The sequence below is a fragment of the Lagopus leucura genome, unplaced genomic scaffold (assembly GCF_019238085.1).
Source record: "Lagopus leucura isolate 7727_CA_CO unplaced genomic scaffold, USGS_WTPT01 Super-Scaffold_100033, whole genome shotgun sequence".
NCBI lineage: Eukaryota > Metazoa > Chordata > Aves > Galliformes > Phasianidae > Lagopus > Lagopus leucura.
The window spans coordinates 6292589-6315010 of NW_024962282.1; the positions used below are offsets into that span (position 1 = coordinate 6292589).

A 22422-nucleotide genomic window follows, 5' to 3' on the forward strand; every position below is an offset into this window, starting at 1 on the left:
GAGCCCTCCAGTCATTCTCCAGGCACTGAGGCTAAGCAGAATTCAGGCTCAAAACAGTATAAAAACCTACTCTAAGAGAGACCACTGTGATGCAGTGTTAGCACTTTGCAGTTTTGGTCTCGTTGAATGAGATATCTCCATCTCTCGGGCAATCTTTGTCTTCCCTGCAGCGGAAGGGGAGAGGAAGGCTACACTGTTCTGATTTGCACCACAGTTTGGCAGAGCCTTGAGGGTACATGAACATAGTTTGAGAGTCAGAGGAGCTCGGGAAGGAGACTCACCTCTGCTTCCATCCCACACAGTTCCATCCCATTTTAAAAGTAGGGGGATTTGTGTGATTAGACGAAGGCTACTACCAGCCCAGGGACTGTAGGAGTGCAGCATCCCTGCATCAGCTCGCTGCAGGCTCTGTAGAGCCATCTTCACAGCCACTCATTTCCTCAGCATACTGAGGAGTGAGTGTGTGTGTGTATCTCTGTGTGTGTGCACACGTACAGCTGTAATCAAAGAATATAAGAGGAAGACTGAGCCATGGTGGTGTGGAACTACAGTACTGAGTAGCAGCAGCGAACCCAAGCATTATCTCTGCCTTTACCTGGCCTTCTTTCTCTTGGATTGCTCTCAGATTCTCTGCCTGTTTCTCTTCCAGCCTCTGTTGATACCTGGCTGTCTTTTCTGTCAGCTTTAAAAAGAACAAATAAAAAAAATAAAATAATCCAAATTTACAGTTTTCATAAACAAATATTTATAACAGCAAATAGAGGGGTGTAAAGCACATGCCATAGAGGGGTTGCTGAGAGCAGCATTTTGCACACTGTTAAACAGATATGGGGTTATGCTGCTAACTAGTATTGCTTAGAAAATCTCACCACTTGAATTAGAAATTCAAAATACTGTGGTCTGTTGGCACTGCAACCAGCTGGGTAGACTGGCCAAACTGTGTTGGAACAGCAGGATCTTACTAAGGGTAGTAACTGTCTGCAACTGCACTTCAGCTGCCTGAAGTAAGCACTCAGTCCTCAATATGGCAACAGCTTAATGGGATTTAAACAGCTCAGAGAGCTCACACTCTCCCCAGGCACATGCTGATCCTGTACACGAGACACCCCCACTTTGCACAGACCAGATTGCCACAGCAGAACTTACCAGTTTGATTGTTTGGACCACTTCCTGGATGTGAGAGTTATTAATTTCTTTCTTCAACCTGCAAAAGAAATACACACGCACACACACACACATATATATACATATTTTATATAATTTATATATATATAAATTATATAAAAACTTATAATGCATCTGTTATCTTTATATAAAGTCTGTTTATGAATACTGATAAAGCGCCATACAGCAGGACAGGACTGCTGGTGGTGTGTTACACTCCCGTTGTGTCCTTTCACATTATGAGGTTTCTGCAATTTTAGGAAAGGGCAAATAAACACCATTCAAATTTACCAGATATGTAAGTCAAACAATTGGATGCAGAATTCTTTTTCTTTCCAACTAAGCAGACAGCAAAGGGACCTTGCTGTGAGTAGGAAGCAGAAGAGGCAGTGTACCCTCTTCTATATACTTGAACACATGGAGCTTTTAGAACTGATTCATATCAAGCAGTACTTGAGTACACAAGCGCAGCAGCAGAATGTTATTTTTGTAATGAAGTGAATGTCAAGGAAGGATGCAGCCATTACATTCCCAATCTCAACCTGCTGAAACTTATCACATATTCTAGTGAGGCTCAGGAAGACTTTGGTTCTTCATGGTAAAATACTCAGTAAGGCATGAGGGCAGATGGGAAGGATTTAAAAGTGCACCCAAACTTCAGCTGAACTGGCTGGAAGGAACATTGTCACTCTGGCAAGAAGCTGAGGCAACAGAAACAAAGAGACAGGGGCCATAGGGAGGATTATCTTCAAGGTACCATTTCTCCATTGTAATGACCTTCCTCTGCGTTTTCATACGAGCTCCTAATCCCTGCAGATATCTCTGATGCTCTCAGATTATTCACAAGTGCAGCAAGTGACACAGATCTTGCTGACTGCTGTAGATAAATTAAGCCTAGGGAGAAAGCTCCAGAAGCCGGTGTCAGCAGAGCCTGCAGGAACGTCACTATCACTGCAGTTAGGGAGCAGTGTTTGGCTTCACTTTGTACTGGACTGCACTAGAAAAAGAATGCAGTGCTTGAAGTGAAAACAGGCCAGCTTCTCTCCTCTGACCACTGGAGCTCTGCCGCTGCCTTTTTGCTTTCCAAAGTATCCCTGATGGTGACAGTGACTATGGAGCAGTGCTGTTTCCTGCCTGGAGCTGCACAGCTAGCATGCCAAAGAGACAAAGCCCAGTAACATCTCCCCCAGTACCTCTCCTGAGCAGCCTTGTCGCTAGTACTCTTCATCATGACCTGGATTCGGTCTAATCGTTTCACCTCCAGCTTCTTCTTAATGTCTTTAATGTTGCTGTGGAGAGAAAAGTGTGCAGAGAGAGACAAGGATGCTTACAGACCAGTGATGTCAGCCCTCCACATGTTCTCTGGAGTGTACCACTGTGCAGAAAAGCAGAGTGCTTGTGAGGCAGAAAGTCTTAAGTGTATTTTAAATCCTGTATCTCTTTTTTAAAGTGGTTCATAACAGGAACAGGGAAAAATGAATGTTATATTCATTGTATTGTATACCTAAATTTGGTTTCCTCTGGAGTAGCTTGAGACTTGCTGAAGGTACTTAGACTGCTGAATTATCAGAGAGAGAAGGAACTACCTGTGTATACAGAAAAGAACACCTGAGGCAGGCAGAAAGGTGCATCAAATATGGGATGTGAGAGACTATAAGTGGAAGGAAGATCTGCTTAAGAGAAACGTAAGCAAGAGAACAACTCCAGGGTAGTTCTATTTTACACCATTCTAGTCTCCAGTCTGTTCTCCAGCTTCTATGCATTTGTCTTCCTAACTGTCACTCATGCCTTGGAGTTCAGCTCTACTTTTGGACTGCATTGTTTCTTGCTCTGAGAGGCAAAGAACAGCAATTATATGCTGTGCACAAGAACTTCTTTACAGTGAGGGTGACGGAGCACTGGAACAGGCTGCCCAGGGAGGTCGTGGAGTCTCCTTCTCTGGAGATGTTCAAGACCTGCCTGGATGCCTACCTGTGTGACCTGGTGTAGGGAAACTGCTTTGGCAGGGGGGTTGGACTCGATGATCTCTGGAGGTCCCTTCCAACCCCTACAATTCTGTGATTCTGTGAAATACTCCCTGAGAATTTCTCCTCTCATAAGAAACAGTAATCACTTCCCCATTCTCCTCCATGGCATTCATGATGTTACACAGTTCTGTCACATCCTCCTCAATCTTCTGTTCTTCAAGCTCACAGTTCTATTTTTCTTCTTTTTTTTACATAAATTACTATGGAGATTTATCTGAAGATGATGCTGACATTTCTGTCTTGACCATAGCCATCTTACTGCTGGTTGCTCAAGATCTCTGAATGCTTCCAGAGCTCCTCACAGACAGCTGTAGGTGTGACTCAACTAAATTACGTTTGTTAGAAAACCTAATGGTCAACTGATCAACCTGTTTTTCTTAGTCTTGTCTGAATGTGATCAGCAGCTAAGGGAAACTGAGAATCATTCTTGATGGAGGACACAGAAAGAAGTTTCACCTGACTTGGCAACTAAAGGCTAAAGAGGTAAAGAGGAATGAGCAGGGATTTTAGTTTCAGAACAGTGTGACTGCAAGAACAGATGGATATATGCCCAACTAGAAATTAGCAAATTGATTCTGCCAGTTTATTCAAGTGCTGGAGCCAAGATTGCACTTAGACTGAACCAATCAGTACCTGGGAGAGATTATCTGATATACTGGCTACAGCACACAGTGGTGACAGACTGTGACTAGTAGTCTTGCTCCCTATCTTTCTGAAAAGTCAGTCAAAGCTACTTGCTGCATCTCAAGCACTAATAGCTGTGGTTTCTCATGGCAAGTGCACTGCACTGGAGGTCATGAGGTGTTCCCAACACTCCCACAGTGTGACTATGTCCCATCACATTGCTGTGCCTCAATTTATCACCAAATAAATATTTCTCCTCTCTGGTATTCACTCACTTGCTGTAGCACAGTGCTCTGCAATCTAACAGGAAATGCTATCCAAACTAAGAGCTATTCATTATTACTCTGCTGTTCAAATACTGAGTTTACCTTTGTGATGACTCCTTCAGTGCCTTCAGCTCAGCTATCTGCTTCTCTCTGGCTAGCTCTGTAATCTTGGCCGTTTGCTGTTGAAGGGATGAAAACAAGATTAAAACCAAACAGACCAAGATGAGACACAGTGCACTGTCAGTACCTATTTGCCAGCAGGTTCAGCTTTATCCCTTCCTGCACTGAAGTCCTAAGGTCGGCTAATTCATGAGGATGAGCCTCAATTTTGTAGCTTCTGAGAAGCAAACATCACTATCTGCATTCTTTGTACTACCTTCTATGGACTTGACAATTGTTTTGAGAGCTTCTCTGCCCAGTAGCCGTTATTCTGAGCTCACAATTCAGTGAAAAACTTGCTTTTCAAGCTGCCCCTGCAGGGGCTTTCACAGGCTAGCTTTTGGTTGGCACATGCAGTCCTTACCTCTGTGGCATGCTGCTCTTTCCTTCTTCGAATCTCATCATGGTATTCTTCCCCCAGGCAGATAAGCTCCATCTCCAGCCTCTCTTTCAGTTCCAAAACTTGGCTATCGAGCTTTTCTGTCATTTCTACAGGTTGCATGCAGGTACCAACATCACCTGTCATCAAACTCCTGCAGAACAGATACAGCAGCTGTGTTGCTTTTAGGGATGCTTATACGCTGCTGACCATCCCTTCCACCCAACAGCCAAGTGACCCAGTGAGACACAAAGGCCTGCACCACATTGCTTGCCCTTGTTCATCTGAGAAATCTCTCTGCTTTGGTCTGAGGAAGTGCTCCGCAGGCCAGAGGACCCTTTGCCTTATTTACCTCTTCTTCTGGGTTTTCCTGGAGTGCACAGATCTTTTCTTGCCTCTTGGGCAGACAGGTTCCAAAAAGAGAACAGAATATTTCTGTAGCAACTCTTCTCTCCGTTTACTTCCTTTCCGTTCCAGCTCCTTCAGTTCTTTCTCCTGCTTCTTCAGCAGCTTCAGGAACAGCTTCATCTGCTGCAGCTCTGCAAGGCTGGCTGTCTGAGGCTCTGTAATACAAACAGAGGCTGTTTTCTCACCCTGCTGTGATGCCTCTTGGGGTCACAGATGTTTGTTTTTTTTTCAATGCTGCCTTCATTCAGCTTTCCCTCTCTCTTTTCAGCATTATGTCTATCCAGTTCAGCTCCCCACCAGCTGGCTGCCTGCCTTGGGAACAGCCAGAAGAATTGCCTTTCAGTGTTTTGCCCAGAGAAACACGATGGAGTAATATACCCTCAAGTCCTTCTCAGGCCTTGCCTCCTTTACCATAGTCCTGAGCATCCCAAAGGCAGCCCAAGCACTAAGCTAGCTGGCAGCTCTAATTAGAAGGGAAAAGCTTTGTTATTTTGTTACTTTTTTTTTTTTTTTTTCCAAAGTCAGGTGACAGTGACAAAAGCTGTCAGCTCTTCCAGTTGTAACAGCTGGCTTCAGTTGTAAGGAACGAGTGAAAGGTCCCCCTAGGTCAGTGAAGATACTGGGAAGTAGGATGCCTGTGAACTGCTGGAGAACTTGTTATCTGGCAGCAGCAAGTCTACTGACTGTCTTCAGATGTGGTTATCTAGCAAAAAAGCCACAGAAAATTATCTTCACAGGGGAAGTCACTTTTACTTTTGGCTTCAAATGTGCAAGAACTAACTGAACTTTGAGGGTGTGTCTGCAAATGGGGGTCAGGCTCTTACTAAATGCTCCTAGTGAGGACACTCAAGTGTACAGCTCAACTGTAAGTCTCTTGGTCAGCAAGTCTGGTCTTTCAAATCAAAGCCCACTGCACTTCTATATTATGTGATGTCTCTTGTCAGAGGGTATATTTACTGTATTTGTTTAGGAGTAACTTCAAAAAAAAAAAACAACCAAACAAAACTTGGTGCACACAGCAGTTATTTGGCACCAGGGCCTGAGGGCAACAAGTTTACTCTTGGGTAAGTTCTTCTTTAACTTGCAAGTAGGTTTCAGCATTGTCTCAGACAGAAGTTGGGCTGTGAGGGACCTGACAAGACCTCAGTCCACACAAAAAGCATGAAGGGAATTACCTGGAAGCTGTGTTACTTCCTTCACGTTTCCATCCTTGACCAGAGCTGCTGCTCCTAAAATGACAAAAAAGGCTCCTGTCAATGTTTCATCTTGAAGCTTTGGGATGAAAATGGACAGTGGAGAGTTCATCAATAGTGTACATTAGAACAGAATGGGTGAATCTTAGGTGTGTGGTAGGAGATGTGCTTTTGCTTAACTTGAATGACTCTACCAATCACTTAGGATTAAGTGTAGGTTCAAGGAATGTCCCTTCTGGCACTCTCACAGACATCTGTCACGTCTGTTTATCTTATTTTGCAAGGTCAAGAAGGTGCCCATATGAGAGGAACAAACAATGTCATGAGATCTTTCTCTGCTACATCTTATTTGAACAGAGTAATAAATGCTTTCTGCTGTAGTAATAAATGCAAGAGATTTTGCCTCCTTTTCAAGGAAATCCATTAACTTTTTTTCAACTCTTATTTATAAGTCCAATGTTCACATCTGAGCTGGTGAATAAAACTATCAGTCTTTACAGCTCCCAAGCATTATACGACAGTTCTAAGCAAAGTTTCACAAGGCACAGAGTTTTCAGGGAGAACATACTTAAAATGTCAGAAGGAACAGTAACCTACAAAAAAGACCTTTGAACAACAAAGAGCTGAAGAGCAGAGAAGTGTTAAGGGATAGAACCACACCAGGTCTTACATTTCCATTGCAGAGTAAAAGCAGTATGTGTGTCACATCCATTCCAACCACAATAGCCAAAGCATGCACACAACTTTTGCCATTAACGTCAAGCACCAGAATGCAAGTTGGTAAATTGGTTCAAGAAGTTCTGATCCTGTTACCAAGGATCTTCATCCTCCAGCAGTATCTTTTTCCAGCCATGCGCGTGCCTGGCTTCCCCTTCTGTAAGTTCATCACACAGCTTTACCTGCAGGCCCATTTGCAAAAGGAGTACTGAATTTCCTGGTGGACTCTGGCATCCTATTATTTTCAGGAAATGAGAAGTTCCTCTGCAAGTCAGGCCTCTACAACAAAATATCAGAGGTAAATCAAAGGATAGAAAATGGAATTGGAGACCAACATTAGGAAATGAAAGAAATGAAAACAAAGACACCCAGAAAGCTCTTGCGTGCTTTCTCCATTTTTGATCTCTGTATGTCACAAAGCTAAGTTCCCCTCTTTGCTGGCAGTGGTGTTAACTACTCATAGCTTAGAGAAACTACTATTAGTCTCTGACACATTCCAGTTCTATACCCAGGGCAGTCCTCTGCCTGCCTCTGGCTAGATGCAACACATAGGCTTGTCACAGACAGCCTTGCTCCAGGACAGTGGGGAGCCCCTTGACAATCCCCTCTGTTATTTCAGATCAATTCCACGCAGCACATTTTACAGACAATGGCAGAACTTGGGAAAGCTTACCTCCACCTCTGAGCCATCTCTTAGATTAACTGATCTCTTTTCTTGCAGATTGAAGAACTTAATTGGGTTGGAGAGAGCAATAGTCAGGTCTAGAAACAAAAAGGAAATCTTGCTTGGATTACCAAATAGCACTGAGCACTCTCTGGTTTCCTCTCTGCATAAGGTAGAAAATTGTGGAGAAGAGCTATCTTGTATTTGCTACTTGTAACAAGCCAGGCTAAGACTGTCAGCTTGCACAACTCCTGTTCTAACCCTCATCCAATGCTGTGTCAACCCAATCTTTTTAAGGAATCTGTGTTAAAACCATCAGTTTTTTCCAGCATTTCCACCCATAAACAAGGCTCATTTATATGAATACAGAGAGAGAGAGTAAACACAAGGTGCCTACAGTCAAAACTACAGTATTCACAAGAAGTTCTGTGGCAGCTGCCGTGACATCCTACTTGGCTTTGTTCATGATTGTTAAAAAGTTTTTCTGTAATATCTCCAGAGGGGGTTTTTCCTCATTTCTCTGTGTTTGGCCATTCCTTTTTTAAAGGAAGAGGCCGGAAAATTGCTTCTAGATTGCAGTTTGGACAAAACCCCAGGCACATTCTGAAGCATACTACCTACCTGCCCAGGCATCAGGGACGTAATCCTTTACTTCCAGGTACACAAATAGAGAAGGCATGGTGAGTGGCATGTTACTTTCACTGCGAAGACAAACATGGTGATAGCCTGAAAGCAGAAAGCAGAAGAGATGAGTAACACAATCTTTCCCTTCTTGTTTGTGTGCCCCAACGGTAAAATGAAAATGTCTGCAAGAGGGCATGGTGAATACATATGGTGTGAAAGCAAGGCTATAACTGGATGAATCTGAAGGCTCCACTGCCTACAGGTGATATTCTATGCAACAGGCATAGATGGAAAACATGCAGATGTTCAAATGGATACATATTAAGATTAGAAAAGATGAAGGTATTTCCACAAAACCTACCTGAGTGCACTGCAATAATGGGAATGACACGATGACCAATGAACTTTCCTCCTTCCTCAAAAGCCACAATTTTGAGTGATGCCAGCTCAGGCATCATGATCTAGGGAAAAAAACAACAACAACAACAAAACAAAAAAAGAGTTAAAAAAGAAAATGAGTGGTTTAAAAAGCAGCCAAAATAATGGAGCAGAGCGAGCAGTGCACAAATGACTTATTACAGGCAGGACAACAAAACAAAACACAAAACAACACAGATTAAAACACCTATGTTCTGTTCCCTAACAGCATACTGTCTTCACTGAGCACAACTTCACTCTTTCCTCCTTCCAACAAAACAGTGCTGTCTCATAGAACCATAGAACTGTTTGAGTTGGAAGGGACCTTCAAAGGTCATCTAGTCCAAATCCCCTGCAATGAAGAGGACATCTTTCCAGAGAAACCATTGCCTGTTTCCAAATCTTGTAAATTAAGGCTGCAGTTTGTCATGAGCATAACTGAAGTTACAAAAACTTCACCAAACACAGGCTTGTCAGAGGAGAGACTGCAAGGGATCAGAGGAAAGCAGGCTAACTAAAGAAAAAGCTGTGCAATAAGCCCTCCAAACCAGCACTTCCACAAAGCAATTCACCAAAGAAGGAAACAAATTTGGAAAGATAATTTAGCAAACACAGTAACTTTGCCGTAAGGGCTGTTTCATCATCCTCTCCCATTTTCTTCTGCCATGAAATGAACTAAAAATTAGTCTGTCAAAACCGTAGCCTGAAAAGCATTTTCTGAAATGAGGATAATATTTATCTACCACATCCCAAGTAGGCTGAAAATATCTGCTATCTCACAGTGTGCTTGGCAGAGCTGAATTTATAATGTATTTTTCTTTTAACTGCAGAAAAGCCAGACCTTACTATCACCTTCAACTTAATCTCCCCATAGCCCATAGCTGGAGATTAGTGGCCACAGAATTCTGGCAGACAAACAGGGCTGCCTTCTGTAATCAGGCACAGCTGAAAACCTCCTGCTGGTCCCATTACTTGCCCAGCACGCCTGCTTCTCATTGACAATTTAACCACAGTTTCTTTCTGCTTCCTTATGCTTGAAGTCTTCCAATCTGATCAGTGAATTCAGTCTGAAGTGCATCACCAAGGGGAGATTTTTGATACCTGTTATTTCCAGAAATGTTCCCAGCTACCCGATATCTGTACAAAGAAATCTCTGTGGAGAGTTGTTTTGGGTATCGTTTGGATATTATCTCAGGTGCAGCATTCTTTGTCTGTCTAAAGCCATAATTGAGCTCTCCAGAAGGGAGTCCCTCCTGGCGTCACTCCAAATCATTACAAAAGTGTTCCTTACCTTTTCAAAAACAAAAGGTTCTTCTTTCCAAACAGGATTTATGGAATTGGCAGTGGAGGTCAGTTTGGTTCTGTATTTGCGCTTTGTGTCCCTTGGCAGCCCAAACAGCTCCACTTCCACATATGTCTTCACACTGCGGTCTGAGAGGAATTGACCAGAAAGTATCTATGAGCAAACAAAAACATTAATTAGCAACTGCTGAAAAGAGTAAAATAAAAGAACCCACCCACGTCTCCACCCTTAAGTCCCTCTCCAGCTCCAAAACATTTTTTTTTGCTGCAGCTTCCAATCCACAGTAGGCTTTTCTTTTATCTTTTCTTCACCCTTGTTTCTTGTACCAACACTTCCTTCAACCTCCTCCCTCCCCAGCATCATTGCCTTGGCTTCCTTCTGCGTGGCAGATGCTAATTTTCCATTCTCACATGATTAGGATTAATTTGAAATAGCACAAAGGTGGGGAGTCGCCATGGAAACGCATTTCTCCCACAGGAGAAATGGACCCAGGGAGCTGGGTTCATTTGCCACTAAGAACCCCACTGGGTAATAACTGGAGGGGTCATACGCACTAGTTATGTATGCAGTGCCAGCAAATGGTGGTCAGAGGAGGAAGAGCACTCCGGGTTGTACTTGCCGTGACAGACAGTGTGCTTGCCACCACCACATCAATGCGGTCCACTGAGAAAGGGTCAAATTGCTTGTCCGGACGCCGCATGAATTCATGCTTGAGCAGATAGCCACACTGGCCATTGAACTCAAACAGAGCCATGTTCTGCTGCATGGGAACATCTGAGGTACATAGAGAGGAAAGCAATAAGCAAAACTGCTGTGGAATCTAAGCAGGTGGCTCTCAGTGAGCTGAGAGGTGCTGTACTTTCACAGCCCATGCTAGCCAAAGACTCACAAAGCCCTTTCAAAAACTAATTAAATCTCTCAGCACCCTACAGGGAAAAATATTACAGCAGCTATTATGAGAAAGGTAAAGTGGTTTGCTTATGATTGTGCCATAAATCATGGGTAGAACTAAATTAAATACTTTAAGAAGTACCTGCTGTTGTGGGTGTGAGGCAAATTGTTGCCTGAACCTCTCCACTCCTCCTTTCTGTCATTTTGGGGCTTCTCTCAGTCCATCCTCTCCTCTGCCACTTCTTATCTTACTAACAGTGGCTTATGGTTTTGGCACCTGTCTTCCGTATGACATCCTCTTCAAAACCAATCTCTCACTTTCCCTTTTTAAGTCACTTTTGTTATTTTTCCTCCTATTGATCCTATAAGCCAGTCTCCTACACTCCATACACGAGATAGTGAAAATGGTAAAGAGCAGTGTTATCTGAAGGCTTTTCTTTGCCTCCTCTTATGCTAGTTGTGCAGCAAGAAATGGCCTTTCTTCCCTGCTCAGATCAGTGTACTGGAAATAACAGCACAGACAGGCTGGTCCTGCGGCCAGATGGAACTATGCCTGCTGCCTTGTAGGAAAGAGGATGCAGGAGCTCCTGGTGCCTTCACACAAGTTATTTACTCTGACATCATGTTACAAACCAGGCAGAGATAGTACCCAGATATTGGATGACAGCAAGCCTGTGCACATGTGTAAGCATAAACATGTAGGACAGGCAATTACAGGCTCTGCATGCCTGAATTGTGCTGGACCCAGAAATGTGCTGTTGGTCTGTGAGAGACTCAGAGAAGAGCAACACTTTGGGAACAAGGTGCGCAGAACAAACACATACAGGGGAACAGCAGTGGTAGAAAATAGCAGGGAAGGAAGAGACAATGAACATGAGCACACGGCTTCACCCACTGAGAAGCTGGAGGACAATGTGACACTCACCCATGGTCTGGAAGTTCAGTGCCACCATCTGACAGCCAACGTTCCAGAACATCTGGGGCATGTAATTCGAGGAGTCCATTCGGGTGCCTTTGGGGTAAATCCGGCTCATCTGGCGTTTGTTGTATCTACAATTGCTCTATTGGAACCCAAACTGGAGCACTCCTTGTGCACCCTGACGCTAGCTCATGAATTCAGATTTAAAAGTCATTTGCTATGAAGGCTCAGAGTCTTCTAAAGAAGAAGAAAAAGAAGCTGGGGCAACAACATGCTCCTTTCCTACATCCTTTCCTGTTTAAGAGTAAACATCTGACAGCTTTGCCTTTTGCTACCGCAAGATGCCTACTGTCAAGAATCTCTGTGAGCAGCCCAAGCCACCCTGGCAGCTTGCACATCTCCACACCTGCATACTTTACACCTGTGATGAAGAGTTTACCATATTCCGAAACCAGAATTCAGTTGATTGCACCTTAGCCTTAACCCAAGTTTCAGATGAGCTCCCACACTTTGTACAACCAACTACCGGGGGCAAACATTGCCAAAAGGATACTCTACAAACTGCACAGGAAACTTGGTCAGCAGATCATAAGCCTTCAGCTCAGTGAAGGAAGAGATAACGTAACTCCGGTTCTTCTCTAGAAAGAGAAAACATGAAAGTGTTTAGAAGAAAGGTGCATCCAGCCCCCATTGTGTGTGTGGGACTGATGAGAGACTGACTTACGGGCAGAGACTTCAAAGGAGTCAAATTTGATGGGCTGTATGTAATTAACAAGGCTGGACATTTCTTCATATGCTGTCACTTCCAAACCAGCAGTGCCCTGGGCAGGAAAAGAAATGCAACAAAATACAAGAGAAGAAAGATGAGGAGAGTTTTTCTAGAGATGAAACAAAACACATCTGGGCTGCCCTGGCCAAAGCACAGCTGTTTCTTTGGCTTCTTGATCCTACAATTACATTGTAAGCAGCTTTGTTGGGGGCACCCTGAGTTCTGGGTAGCATGGCAAAAACTGAGATATGCTAGAAGGTACCAGACTTGACAAGAAGTCTAGGACCCCTATAACCTCAAAGTATGGACTCTGGGACAAACCTGGGACGTTGTTTGCCCTCTTCTCTGATTGACTCTAGAGAGAAGAGAAAGGGAAATGGATCTTCCCTATTCAAGGCAGTGCTGATCTGCTGCTTCCCTTTCAGCCGCAGCACTTCATGTTTCTATAACTTTTATCAGACTAAGGCTAAGCTGCTCCAAACACCCTGAGGGCAGAGAGTTACCTCCAAATCATGCAGAATATCAAAGTCAGATTCAGAAATAATACCTCTTCTGCTACAGCCTCTATGTTTGTCACAACTTTTGCAGGAAAAACTGAATAAGAGAAATGTCATATTGCACGGAGGAAGGAAAGTCATCATAGTACAGTTCACTCCCCTTTGCACTTTGATATTAATCTCCATTCAGAATAGTGAGTCTCCAGAGAAAATTGGAGGCCAGAATAAGACAAAAACAAAAAACAAAACAGAAAAGGAACAGAGACAACAATAACAGCACCTCATCTGACTGCATCTTCTTGATTTCCTCTTCATCCAGGTTTCCTAGCTGATCATCCTCTTCCTCTGGTTCTTCTTCAGCCACATCACCTGCCCAGACTAAGCATACAGCCCATATCAGTACTGCTTATCAGAACATGAAGACAAGACTCTGTGACTGCTCACACGGCCTGCAGCTCTGACTGCTAACAGTGAAGAGCTCTGCAAAACCTCCCAAGCATGTCACAAAGGAACAAGAGAGGAGGAACTGTATCATTTTGTTAGCCAAATCCAAGTAGGAAAAGGCTAAACTCTGGCCTAACAGATTCAAGACCCTTTCCTATAAGCCTCCACCACACCACAGGAGTGACAATCACAATTCTGTTCTCCCCACCAAGGCGGCACACATTTGTGGGACTGAATGTCTGATTCCCAGCTCCTCTGTAGTGGCACTCATCACATGAACCTGATGTGCCAGGTTCTGCATCACTGGATACCAAGAACTGCATCACTGTTCTACCACAGGTTCCTTAAGCCTTGAAACAGTGGGAGGTGAAGGATGGGAGGAAAGTAGGGACTGAATGTTCTATAAGCCTTCAAGATCCTCAAGGTGAGGGACTGGGAGAATGAAGAACCACCCTCTGTAGGAGACGGTTTGAAACCATCTGAGGAACATGAAAATATAGAAGTCCGTGGGAGCTGATGAGATGCATCTGAGGGTCCTGAGGGAAGTGGCAAATGAAGTTACTAAGCCACTGTATTTGAAAAGTTGTGGCAGTCTGATGAAGTTCCCACCTTCTGGAAAAGGGAAACATAACCTCAATTTTTAGAAACAGACAAACAGGAAGACCCGAGGAACTATAGGCCAGTCAGTCCCACCTCTGTGCCCAGCCAGGTCTTGGAGCAGATTCACCTGGAAACAATGCTAAAGCACATGGAAAAGAGAGACGTGACTGGTGGCAGCCAACATGACTTCACTAATAAGGGCAAATCATGACTGACAAACCCAAGAGCCTTCTAGGTAACTGTGCTGGTGGATAAGGGAAGAGTAATTGGCATGACGCCCTTGTCTCTAAATTGAAAAGGTGTGGATTTGATGGCCTGACCACTTGGATGGATAAGGAATTGGCTGGGCAGTCCCATTTAAAGAGTTGTGGTCAATTACTCAATGTCAAAGTCGAGACTGGTGACAGGTGTGACCCTCAGGGGTCAGCACTTGGACCAGCACCACTTAACATCTTTGTTGGTGACATGGACAACAGGATTGAGTGCACTCCCAGCAATTTTGCTGATGCCACCAATCTTGCAGCCCAGAAGGCCACCTGTACGCTGGGTTGCATTCAAAAAAAGCGTGGCCAGCAGGGTGAGGGAAGTGATCCTGCCCCTCTACTCTGCTGTTGTGAGGCCCCACTTGCAGTGCTGTGTTCAGCATAAAGAAGGGCACAGACCCACGGGCTGGATGGGGCCCTAAGCAGCCAGATCTAGTGGGAAGGCCCCTGCTGTGGGCAGGGGTTGGAACTAGATGATCTTTAAGATATCTTCATCCCAAACCGTTATATGCTCTTATTAACCACACCATGGTAAATTTGTTATCAGAGAGCTACTAGTGGTAAAAATATATATATCCCCTTCCATCAAACCAACAGTCAGTATGCATCTAGTAATTACTAACCCATGCAGACATAAGTCTCAGATTAGGCAGCAGAGTTCACTAATGGGCAGGGAATTAAGTTGGTTGCCTCTTATTAGTCAGAACAGTGTCTGAAAATATTCTGAAGATTTAGTTTATCTTCCAAGCTTACACTTCTTCATGAGATGCCTGAATTGATGACTAGTATTGTCTTGCCTAGAGCTAGTATCAGGAAATTTGGAAAGTCCCTAGCAGGCCAGACTTGCTCATCTAGCTGTACTAGTCCCATTTTCCCCCTTAGACATACCAGTATCTTCAACATCTGTAAAAGCTGGCTGCTCAATGATTTCTGGTTCCACATTCTTCCCCTTCTTCATAGAATTCTGCCTCTTCTCAGATACGGACTGTTTCTTTTTGTTCTTAATTAAGATTTTCCCTAAGAGATCCTTAGGACTTGGCAGAGGAACTCCTGGCTTCAGCTGCAACAGAAACTTCACAGTGAACTTTCTTCACAGATATACAATTTAGACACTCAGCTGTCCTGTCCTTCCTAGTACAGCTCCTCTGGCCACTTATTGGTACATGGAAACATCTCTCACCCACTGTATACTTTAATTTCTCCACCTACAGGCACATTCCACTATGTCTGTGCAGATTTTTTCCTAAGTCTTCACCTTCCTGATGTCACTTTCAGACCAGCATTTTACACCTCTCAGTCTTTTCAAGCTCTACTGCCTGTGCACGTCATGCTGTCTCCAGCCACCCATCCTGCACTACAGCTGAAAAACCATCCACGTTTCCTGGAGCCATCCACACAACTCAGGCTTTCACATTCCACCCCCTTCTCTCATTATCCCAGAGCACCACATCAGCAATCAGGCCATTTTTAACCTCTCTGCCTAAGGCTGATTTGAAAGAAAAAAAAAATCCCAAAGGCAGTGGCTTTGTGCATGTCACATGAGGATGTGTGACTCAGACTCTGCTTCCAGATCTACACTCTCCATACAGATACCAACAGACCTGTTAATAATTTAGCTAAAACTCTGAACTGTTTCTCCCCATTCTCCGGGCAAAGACATGGCTCTGGACAGTGGGCAACTGCCAATGTGCTCCCTGTTTGTTTTCAGCTCTGTTTATCTCAGTATTAAAACTCAGATGGTTGGACCAGGTGTTTTAGCTCCCCCTCTACTATTTAATAAAAGGAAATTGATTCATTCCCTGCAGAACACAGGCACTGCCCATGATTTGTAAATCAGTGTTCATTCACAAGGCAGCTGAACAAGTGGTGTGTGTAAGGTTCACCAAAAAAGTCACCATCCCCACAAAAATACATAATTGCACAAGTAAGCTGTCACCTCAGTTCAAGCAGAACAGGAGTTTTACTCAGCTAGTCTGAGCACACAGTAATGCATGTCAGTGACCTGCCCATCTATGCCCCCAAGGGGGGTCATTTCCAGGCTGGAAACAGGAATTTAGAAGCATTGGTTGGAAGAGCCTGAAATGCTACTAAACCCTTGCTCCTGGTTCTTTCCAAAGCAAGCGCTGGCAGACACCTTTGAAACAGTATCACGTATGAAAATACACTGACTCATCTTGGTGTAATGGGTACAGCTTGGTCACCTAGAGCTCAGTTTCCAAAGTCACTGAAGGGATGGAGCATTAAGAGCAGGGTCAGACAAGTGCTCAGGAAAAGCCCTGTGACTGACAAGTCATCCCTTCACTTGTCAGTTTGCTCACTCCTATGTACTGAGCTCATTTACCTCTTTTTGTTACTGTCCTTATATCTCCTGTGGCATTTCCTGGCATGAGGAACCACTTTTTTCAGAAAGTCCTCTCCCCTGACCTGGTTCTTCAGCCTCCTTCCCCAGCTCCCACTTACTGGGTATTTCTCCAGAGGCTCTGTCAGCAGCATATTTCCAAATATGGTTCGGCAGTACTCAGCCATCTTTGCCTGCTGCTTGGGCCTAATAAACAAAGAGATAAAGCAGGAGCGAACAGGAAAACAGATGCCCAAATCCAGAGTCTAGCATGAGCAACTATTTTGAGATCCATAAATCTTCACCCATTCAGAATGTATTTTGCATCTTCGCCGCAAAAATCCCTAACAATGTTTCATGTCAACACAGGAATTCATTTCAAATCAAGCAGCCCTTGCCTGTTCTGCTCTGGACAACAGAGAACACAATCCTCCCACATCACTGTCCCCACAGTCATCAGATACTCACGAGTCCACGTGGTTCTCAAAGGAGAGGATGACAGGGTAAAGAGATGTTTTGAAAGCACTTTCTGCAATGGCCTCAATTGCATCCTGAAGGAAAGAACATCACAGGTACCAGCACTCATTAGTAACAGATCTGATCTCCCCATGAAACTGATCCCTCCCCGCATTTCAAATCTCCACAGTGATCAGTCAGGCTGACAATTTACACCTGCCTCTGAAGCTGCCCAACTTTCTATCATTTCACCTGCTCACAACACACTTCTATCTAGCAGCAGAGAAATCTGGAATGTTCACTCACCAGCACCAGCAGTGCTGACATTTCCAATGCAAATACCATAGAAACATTCTCAGCATTAATAACGTAGAGAAAAAAAATAAAATCATATTCTCTCCAAATCCCTGTTAAATTCCACAAACTTTCTACTATTTTCTTCCCATTGCTGCTTATTGACATGGTAAGGAAAGTGTCATTTGCTCCTTTGTAATTACCTCCCAGCCTTTAGTCTAGTATGTTTGTGCACTAACTTTATACAGCGCACATGGGCTCCAGGTTAAATGGTGAGGCCAGGTCTAGCACCAGGACCTCAATGTGGGCAATTCCCTTAAAAAAGAACAACCCCCCAAGCAAATAAAGTAACCCCCTGCTCCCCCCAAAATTCAGCTCCTCCATGGGCCGCTTGGACTGTGCCCAAGAAACCTGCCAGGTTTGGAAGAGGAGTAGCAGGTTACAATTTCCTTGAGATACAGTTGCATGCCTTAGCAGAACTCTGCAATTACAGTAGCTATGGCTGTCGTTACTTTTCCTACCTGTAGCGAACCGCTGTGCAAAAAGCAGCAGTGCAATTATAGGATATGGGAAATTACTGACGCTGAAAATGACAATACCTCCAATCGTTAATAAGGATCTGGTGTTTTTCCCCCAGAAGAAATATTTTAGTACTTGTGAAGCGTTGGAACTGGGGAAAGATATGGAATATGAATAAAGAGCTTTAAAATGAAGAAAAAGTGCCCTCCTGTTGGCAGCTGCTGTGTACACGAGAGCAGAAAAATAAGCATGGTGCATTGATTTTTAACCTGCAAGCTGTTCGTAACTTCTGTGGATGAATGCCATACATTTTCAAGGCTTTAAACTGTGCTTCAGAAGCCTAGGAGCTAAACCCTCAGGGAAGCTCTCTGCTCAGCATGCTAGAGGGCAGTTGCTCCACCAAATAGACATGTAATTGGGAAGTAATTAAAATCTATTCCTCCAAAGCACCTCCATCTGAGGCTCTAAAGCACACAAACTGTAAGAAGATAAACTCACTTCAAATGTTTGTTTTCTAAAAGCCACCTTGATTGTTTGTCTGACTTGCATCCATCCGTAAAATTCTCATGCAATTTTCTGTCCATACATCCATTGTTCTACACAACTCTGCATACAGGCACACCCACTCAATTGTCTCTCCATCACTTCTACTTGACTACCTGCATTCCCATCATTCATTTATCCTCATCCACCTTTCACCGTCCTCCAGCTCCAACGATGTACACAAACTCCAACTTCTTGCACATTTGCTCATCTTTCATTCTACCTACACATTCATTCACTTGTCATCTTGCCATGAATCTTTCTCTTTCAAACATCTTTGCCAATACGTTTGACTGTCAGTCAGTGAACTTGAATGGAGATCAGTCTAAAGCCAAGCAAGGGCAAATGCGTGGAGAATATTCCTGCACCTTGAAGAGGATTTCAGTTGTCATGGTGAACCCATGAGTGATGATGGGCTCCTCATCTGGGGGACGGCCCTTCCAGCAATCCAGCTCCACACAGCGACACCCAGCCAGCAGCGTCTGACGGTACATTTCGGGAGATGAGATACCAGAAAACTGGCCAGCTGGAGGAGAGCACAAGGAGGGAGGTTCAGCTTTAGCTATTCACGTGGGGCACCTTCTGCATAAAGCAGAGCATAAACTCTGCTGTCTTTGAGCAGAATGACAATATGTTGGATATTATGAAAAAAATATTCGCTAAAAGAGCGGTGAGGCATTGGCACAGGCAGCCCAGGGAGAGGGTGGAATCATCGTCCCTGGAGTTGTTCAAGGAGGTGGTCAACATGTAGACCTGGCACTTAGGGACATGGATTAGTGGGCATGCTGGGGATGGATTGATGCTTGGATTTGATGATCTTAGAGGTCTTTTACAACCATAATATAATTCTATGCTTCAGGCAATAGAGTGACATTTCTTCTTCTGAAGTGTCATGCACAACAGCCCTCAACACTCCAAACTAGAGGGCAGATGCATCTACCTGATTATCAGGGTCATTCATCCATCCCTGGTGGTGGTAGATACATGCTGGAGCTCAGGCAGTTCTGGACATGCCCATACCTGTTAAATAAGTGTTGTGTGATGAATTGATGAAGTAGTGTGAGAGCGGCTGTGTCATGTCCTGATACAGCACCAATTTGTCCAGTGCTATCACGTTGTTCTCAGGGCCACAGAGAAACCAGACCATTCCCTCTGGAGACAACTGCCCTACATGGAAAAGAAAGCTTCAGTGGTGCTGAAACACAAAGGTTCTGACATCTCCTACCCAGTAAGGCAGAGGTTTGTGAGAATCAGGCTGGTTGTTCCCCTGGAAAACCAGGGTACCAGAAGGTATGAGATGCTCTGCTATTTTCATGCTACCTTCATAGTGGCACATAACAGAAGAACCAGTCCTATGGGCTGAGTAAGACTCACCTCTCTGGATGTTAATGACGCTGGGCTCATATTTCTCTATCAGGCTCTGCACCTGTTCAGGTTTTGCTGGTGGGAAAAGGATGTCGTTGAGGCGAGAGTCTCGTTGCTTCTTGTTGATAAATTTTGCCAAGTGTTCTTTGGTCATGTAGGGTTTTGCTTTGAAATGGCTAAGGGGAAAGAATTACAGAAAAGCAAGTGTAAGGCACATGTGCCAGAAAACTTCATAATGGAGACACTGGTTCTTCCTTAGGCAAACAGTAAGTGCACAGCTCTCTGAGCACACAGAATTGTTTTATCTACATTTCTTCCTACAAATGATGCTTTCTACTCTGGTCTTTTTTCCTCCTCTATAAAATTCCCCCTAACTACTGCACTGCTCTTAAGGGGTTGTACGAGGGAAGAACAAAGCATAATTTGAGCCTCTGACCTAAACACTATATTTCAGAACACAATGAATACTTGCCCTATGAAATCAAGTCCACTTAAGAAGTCACAGGTTTAGTTAATTGGAAACAAGTCACTGACTAATGGCAAAGTTCTCTGGGTTTCACACTGTGCATGGTCTGGTTTGGGGCTAACCACAAGTAGTCTCATATTACCATCACTTAGATTAACCTGAAAACAGTGCTTCTGATAGTGACAATTCAGAGCCCCTGCAGCACAGTGAGGCCTCAGGCCTCATCCTTTTAATTCAGTCATCAGTGAAAGTGTGTACTTAGGTACCTGTTTTTCCTGGCTTGTGTGTAATCAGCCAAGCAATGTGCACAGCAACCCTGCTCCCCACCTTTTTTGCCTTTCTTTTACAATAAGAGATTAATTCCTCTTCCATGGCTTGAAGGAAACTTACTGTGAAGTAAATATCTCATCAATCTCAGGCCGTGGACACAGATTCATGAGGAAAGTTTTATACACAGTCTCAGGGAAGTCCTCTGGGTTGATGGCATCATTCTGAGAATGAAAGACAGGTCAGTATCATTAACCTACAATGGTTTTCACCTCTGTTAACACTTGCAGTCCAGCACTCATTGTGACAAGGCAGATAAGCAACTGGCACACCTAGCAAGGTGTTTAGGAAAGAGGAGATGGAGTGGAGAGGCATTATAATGGCCTATTTCAGAAAAGATCGTTATTTAAACTGTCCCTTAGTGGCTCCTGTGTGATGATATAGAGTGCATGATAAGCTGATAGGAGCTGTTAGAAGTCTGGATTGTGGTCTGAAGGTTGGCAGCAGTGCCATCAGATCTTTTGCTTCAAAGAGCAGGGGAAATGGACAGAAGGGAATGAACTGCTTCCTATGCCACACATTGCAAGTCACAGAGCTGCAAGTGCTACAAACAGTAAGAACTGATCTTAGCAGGCTTGCACTTTAGGCAAGGCAGCTAACAACGATAGGATTTCAAAGCAATTTAAGAGACCCCTAATGTTTTTGAAGTCATGGGCAGCACAGTCAGGATAAGCAAGCAGATTATTCCCAAATTAGTGGCTACCTTGTTACATCCTTACCTTGCCTTTTGGAAGATGACAAGCACTTAATGCTGCTTCCACCCTCTTCCTGTCTGCAGGAAACATCTGAAAAATACTATGCAGATAGGGAAAAATAAACCATTACCACCATGTAAAAGGATGCAGAAAGCTGGGTACCGGTATGCAGGGCAGAATGCATCCGGTCAAGCCTTCAGTTTAAAGCACTCTCTTTGCAGTATTATGGACTAGTAGCAATAACTGAATTATTCCTAGATTCAGAACATCCCAATTAGCAACAATGAGGTATCATCTGTGGATAAATTTAGATGTCAGCTCTATTACACTCCTGGAATAACAGGTGCTTACGGTCAAGAAGGGGAACAAAAAGTGCCAAATACATTGGCAGATGGAAAAGTGCTCAACTGGAGCTGTAGCTGACATATGCAAACACTGCATGCTGTTCCCAAATAGCCCTTTGCAAGGCAAAAATTGCAGCATCCTTGTTATACTTCAAAAGGGATTTAAATGTCCAAAGTCAAGTAAATGTGGGATGTAAAAATAAAACCTGACATAGAGGATTAGAAAGCTTCACATGTACCTACACTTGGAGATGCTGAATATTTTTTATAAATCTGGCTCTTAATCTGGACAACTTAACTGTGTAATGGTTTAGACCATAAAAACCACTTCTACTATTCTACAAGAAAGGCCAGGGCATTGAAGTGAGCTACAGCCTGTACCAGACATTTCTTCTGGCTTATTCCAAAAGAACAAACCATTTTCTCTGCAGTAATGCTACCTTGCTTGCATTCTCAAGATCAGTTTGAAGTACACTTTCCCTAGTTTGAGTTATTAATTAAGAGCTGTATGTTTTTAAAAGCCCATGATGTGTACACTGGTTTTTGACAAATCCTGCTGCTCGGTGGTTTAGGAAACAAACAACAAGTAATGCTTACTGTTGAATAACAATCAGCTGTCCAGGAACACATTTAGCCTGCACAGACTTAGTCTAGAATTGTTACACCATATAACACAAAATAAGTACCACATTTATTACAGTGATTAGCATTTGCCTCTCATGATGCTATAACAGCACAAATCTGTGA

The 22422-nt window shown here is 43.8% G+C and overlaps 1 protein-coding gene across 4 annotated transcripts in view; it reads right to left on the bottom strand.

The window, feature by feature from the left end:
• The window catches only part of PLCB2 (phospholipase C beta 2), a 39570-nt gene that overhangs the window by 2790 nt on the left and 14358 nt on the right, over positions 1–22422 (bottom strand). For 2 of the 4 annotated variants that reach the window (XR_006180978.1, XM_042881928.1), the window contains exons 7-31: positions 21356–21431; positions 20700–20800; positions 19853–20019; positions 19499–19645; positions 18847–19004; positions 17135–17217; positions 16789–16873; positions 15217–15388; positions 13302–13399; positions 12480–12576; positions 12309–12393; positions 11762–11886; positions 10565–10719; positions 9934–10098; positions 8587–8686; positions 8223–8327; positions 7611–7699; positions 7120–7216; positions 6203–6256; positions 4972–5182; positions 4605–4773; positions 4184–4260; positions 2358–2453; positions 1147–1204; positions 596–682 (exon numbers count right to left, since the gene is read on the bottom strand). Coding sequence is in view for 3 of the 4 variants with exons in the window: in XM_042881928.1 (XP_042737862.1) it covers positions 596–682; positions 1147–1204; positions 2358–2453; positions 4184–4260; positions 4605–4773; positions 4972–5182; positions 6203–6256; positions 7120–7216; positions 7611–7699; positions 8223–8327; positions 8587–8686; positions 9934–10098; positions 10565–10719; positions 11762–11886; positions 12309–12393; positions 12480–12576; positions 13302–13399; positions 15217–15388; positions 16789–16873; positions 17135–17217; positions 18847–19004; positions 19499–19645; positions 19853–20019; positions 20700–20800; positions 21356–21431 (2857 nt within the window). In the remaining variant the exon portion in view is untranslated. Of the gene's footprint in view, positions 1–2; positions 498–595; positions 683–1146; positions 1205–2357; positions 2454–4183; positions 4261–4604; positions 4774–4971; positions 5183–6202; positions 6257–7119; positions 7217–7610; positions 7700–8222; positions 8328–8586; positions 8687–9933; positions 10099–10564; positions 10720–11761; positions 11887–12308; positions 12394–12479; positions 12577–13301; positions 13400–15216; positions 15389–16788; positions 16874–17134; positions 17218–18844; positions 19005–19498; positions 19646–19852; positions 20020–20699; positions 20801–21355; positions 21432–22422 lie in introns of those variants that run through there. The other 2 variants (XM_042881929.1, XM_042881930.1) reach the window with 2 other exon arrangements.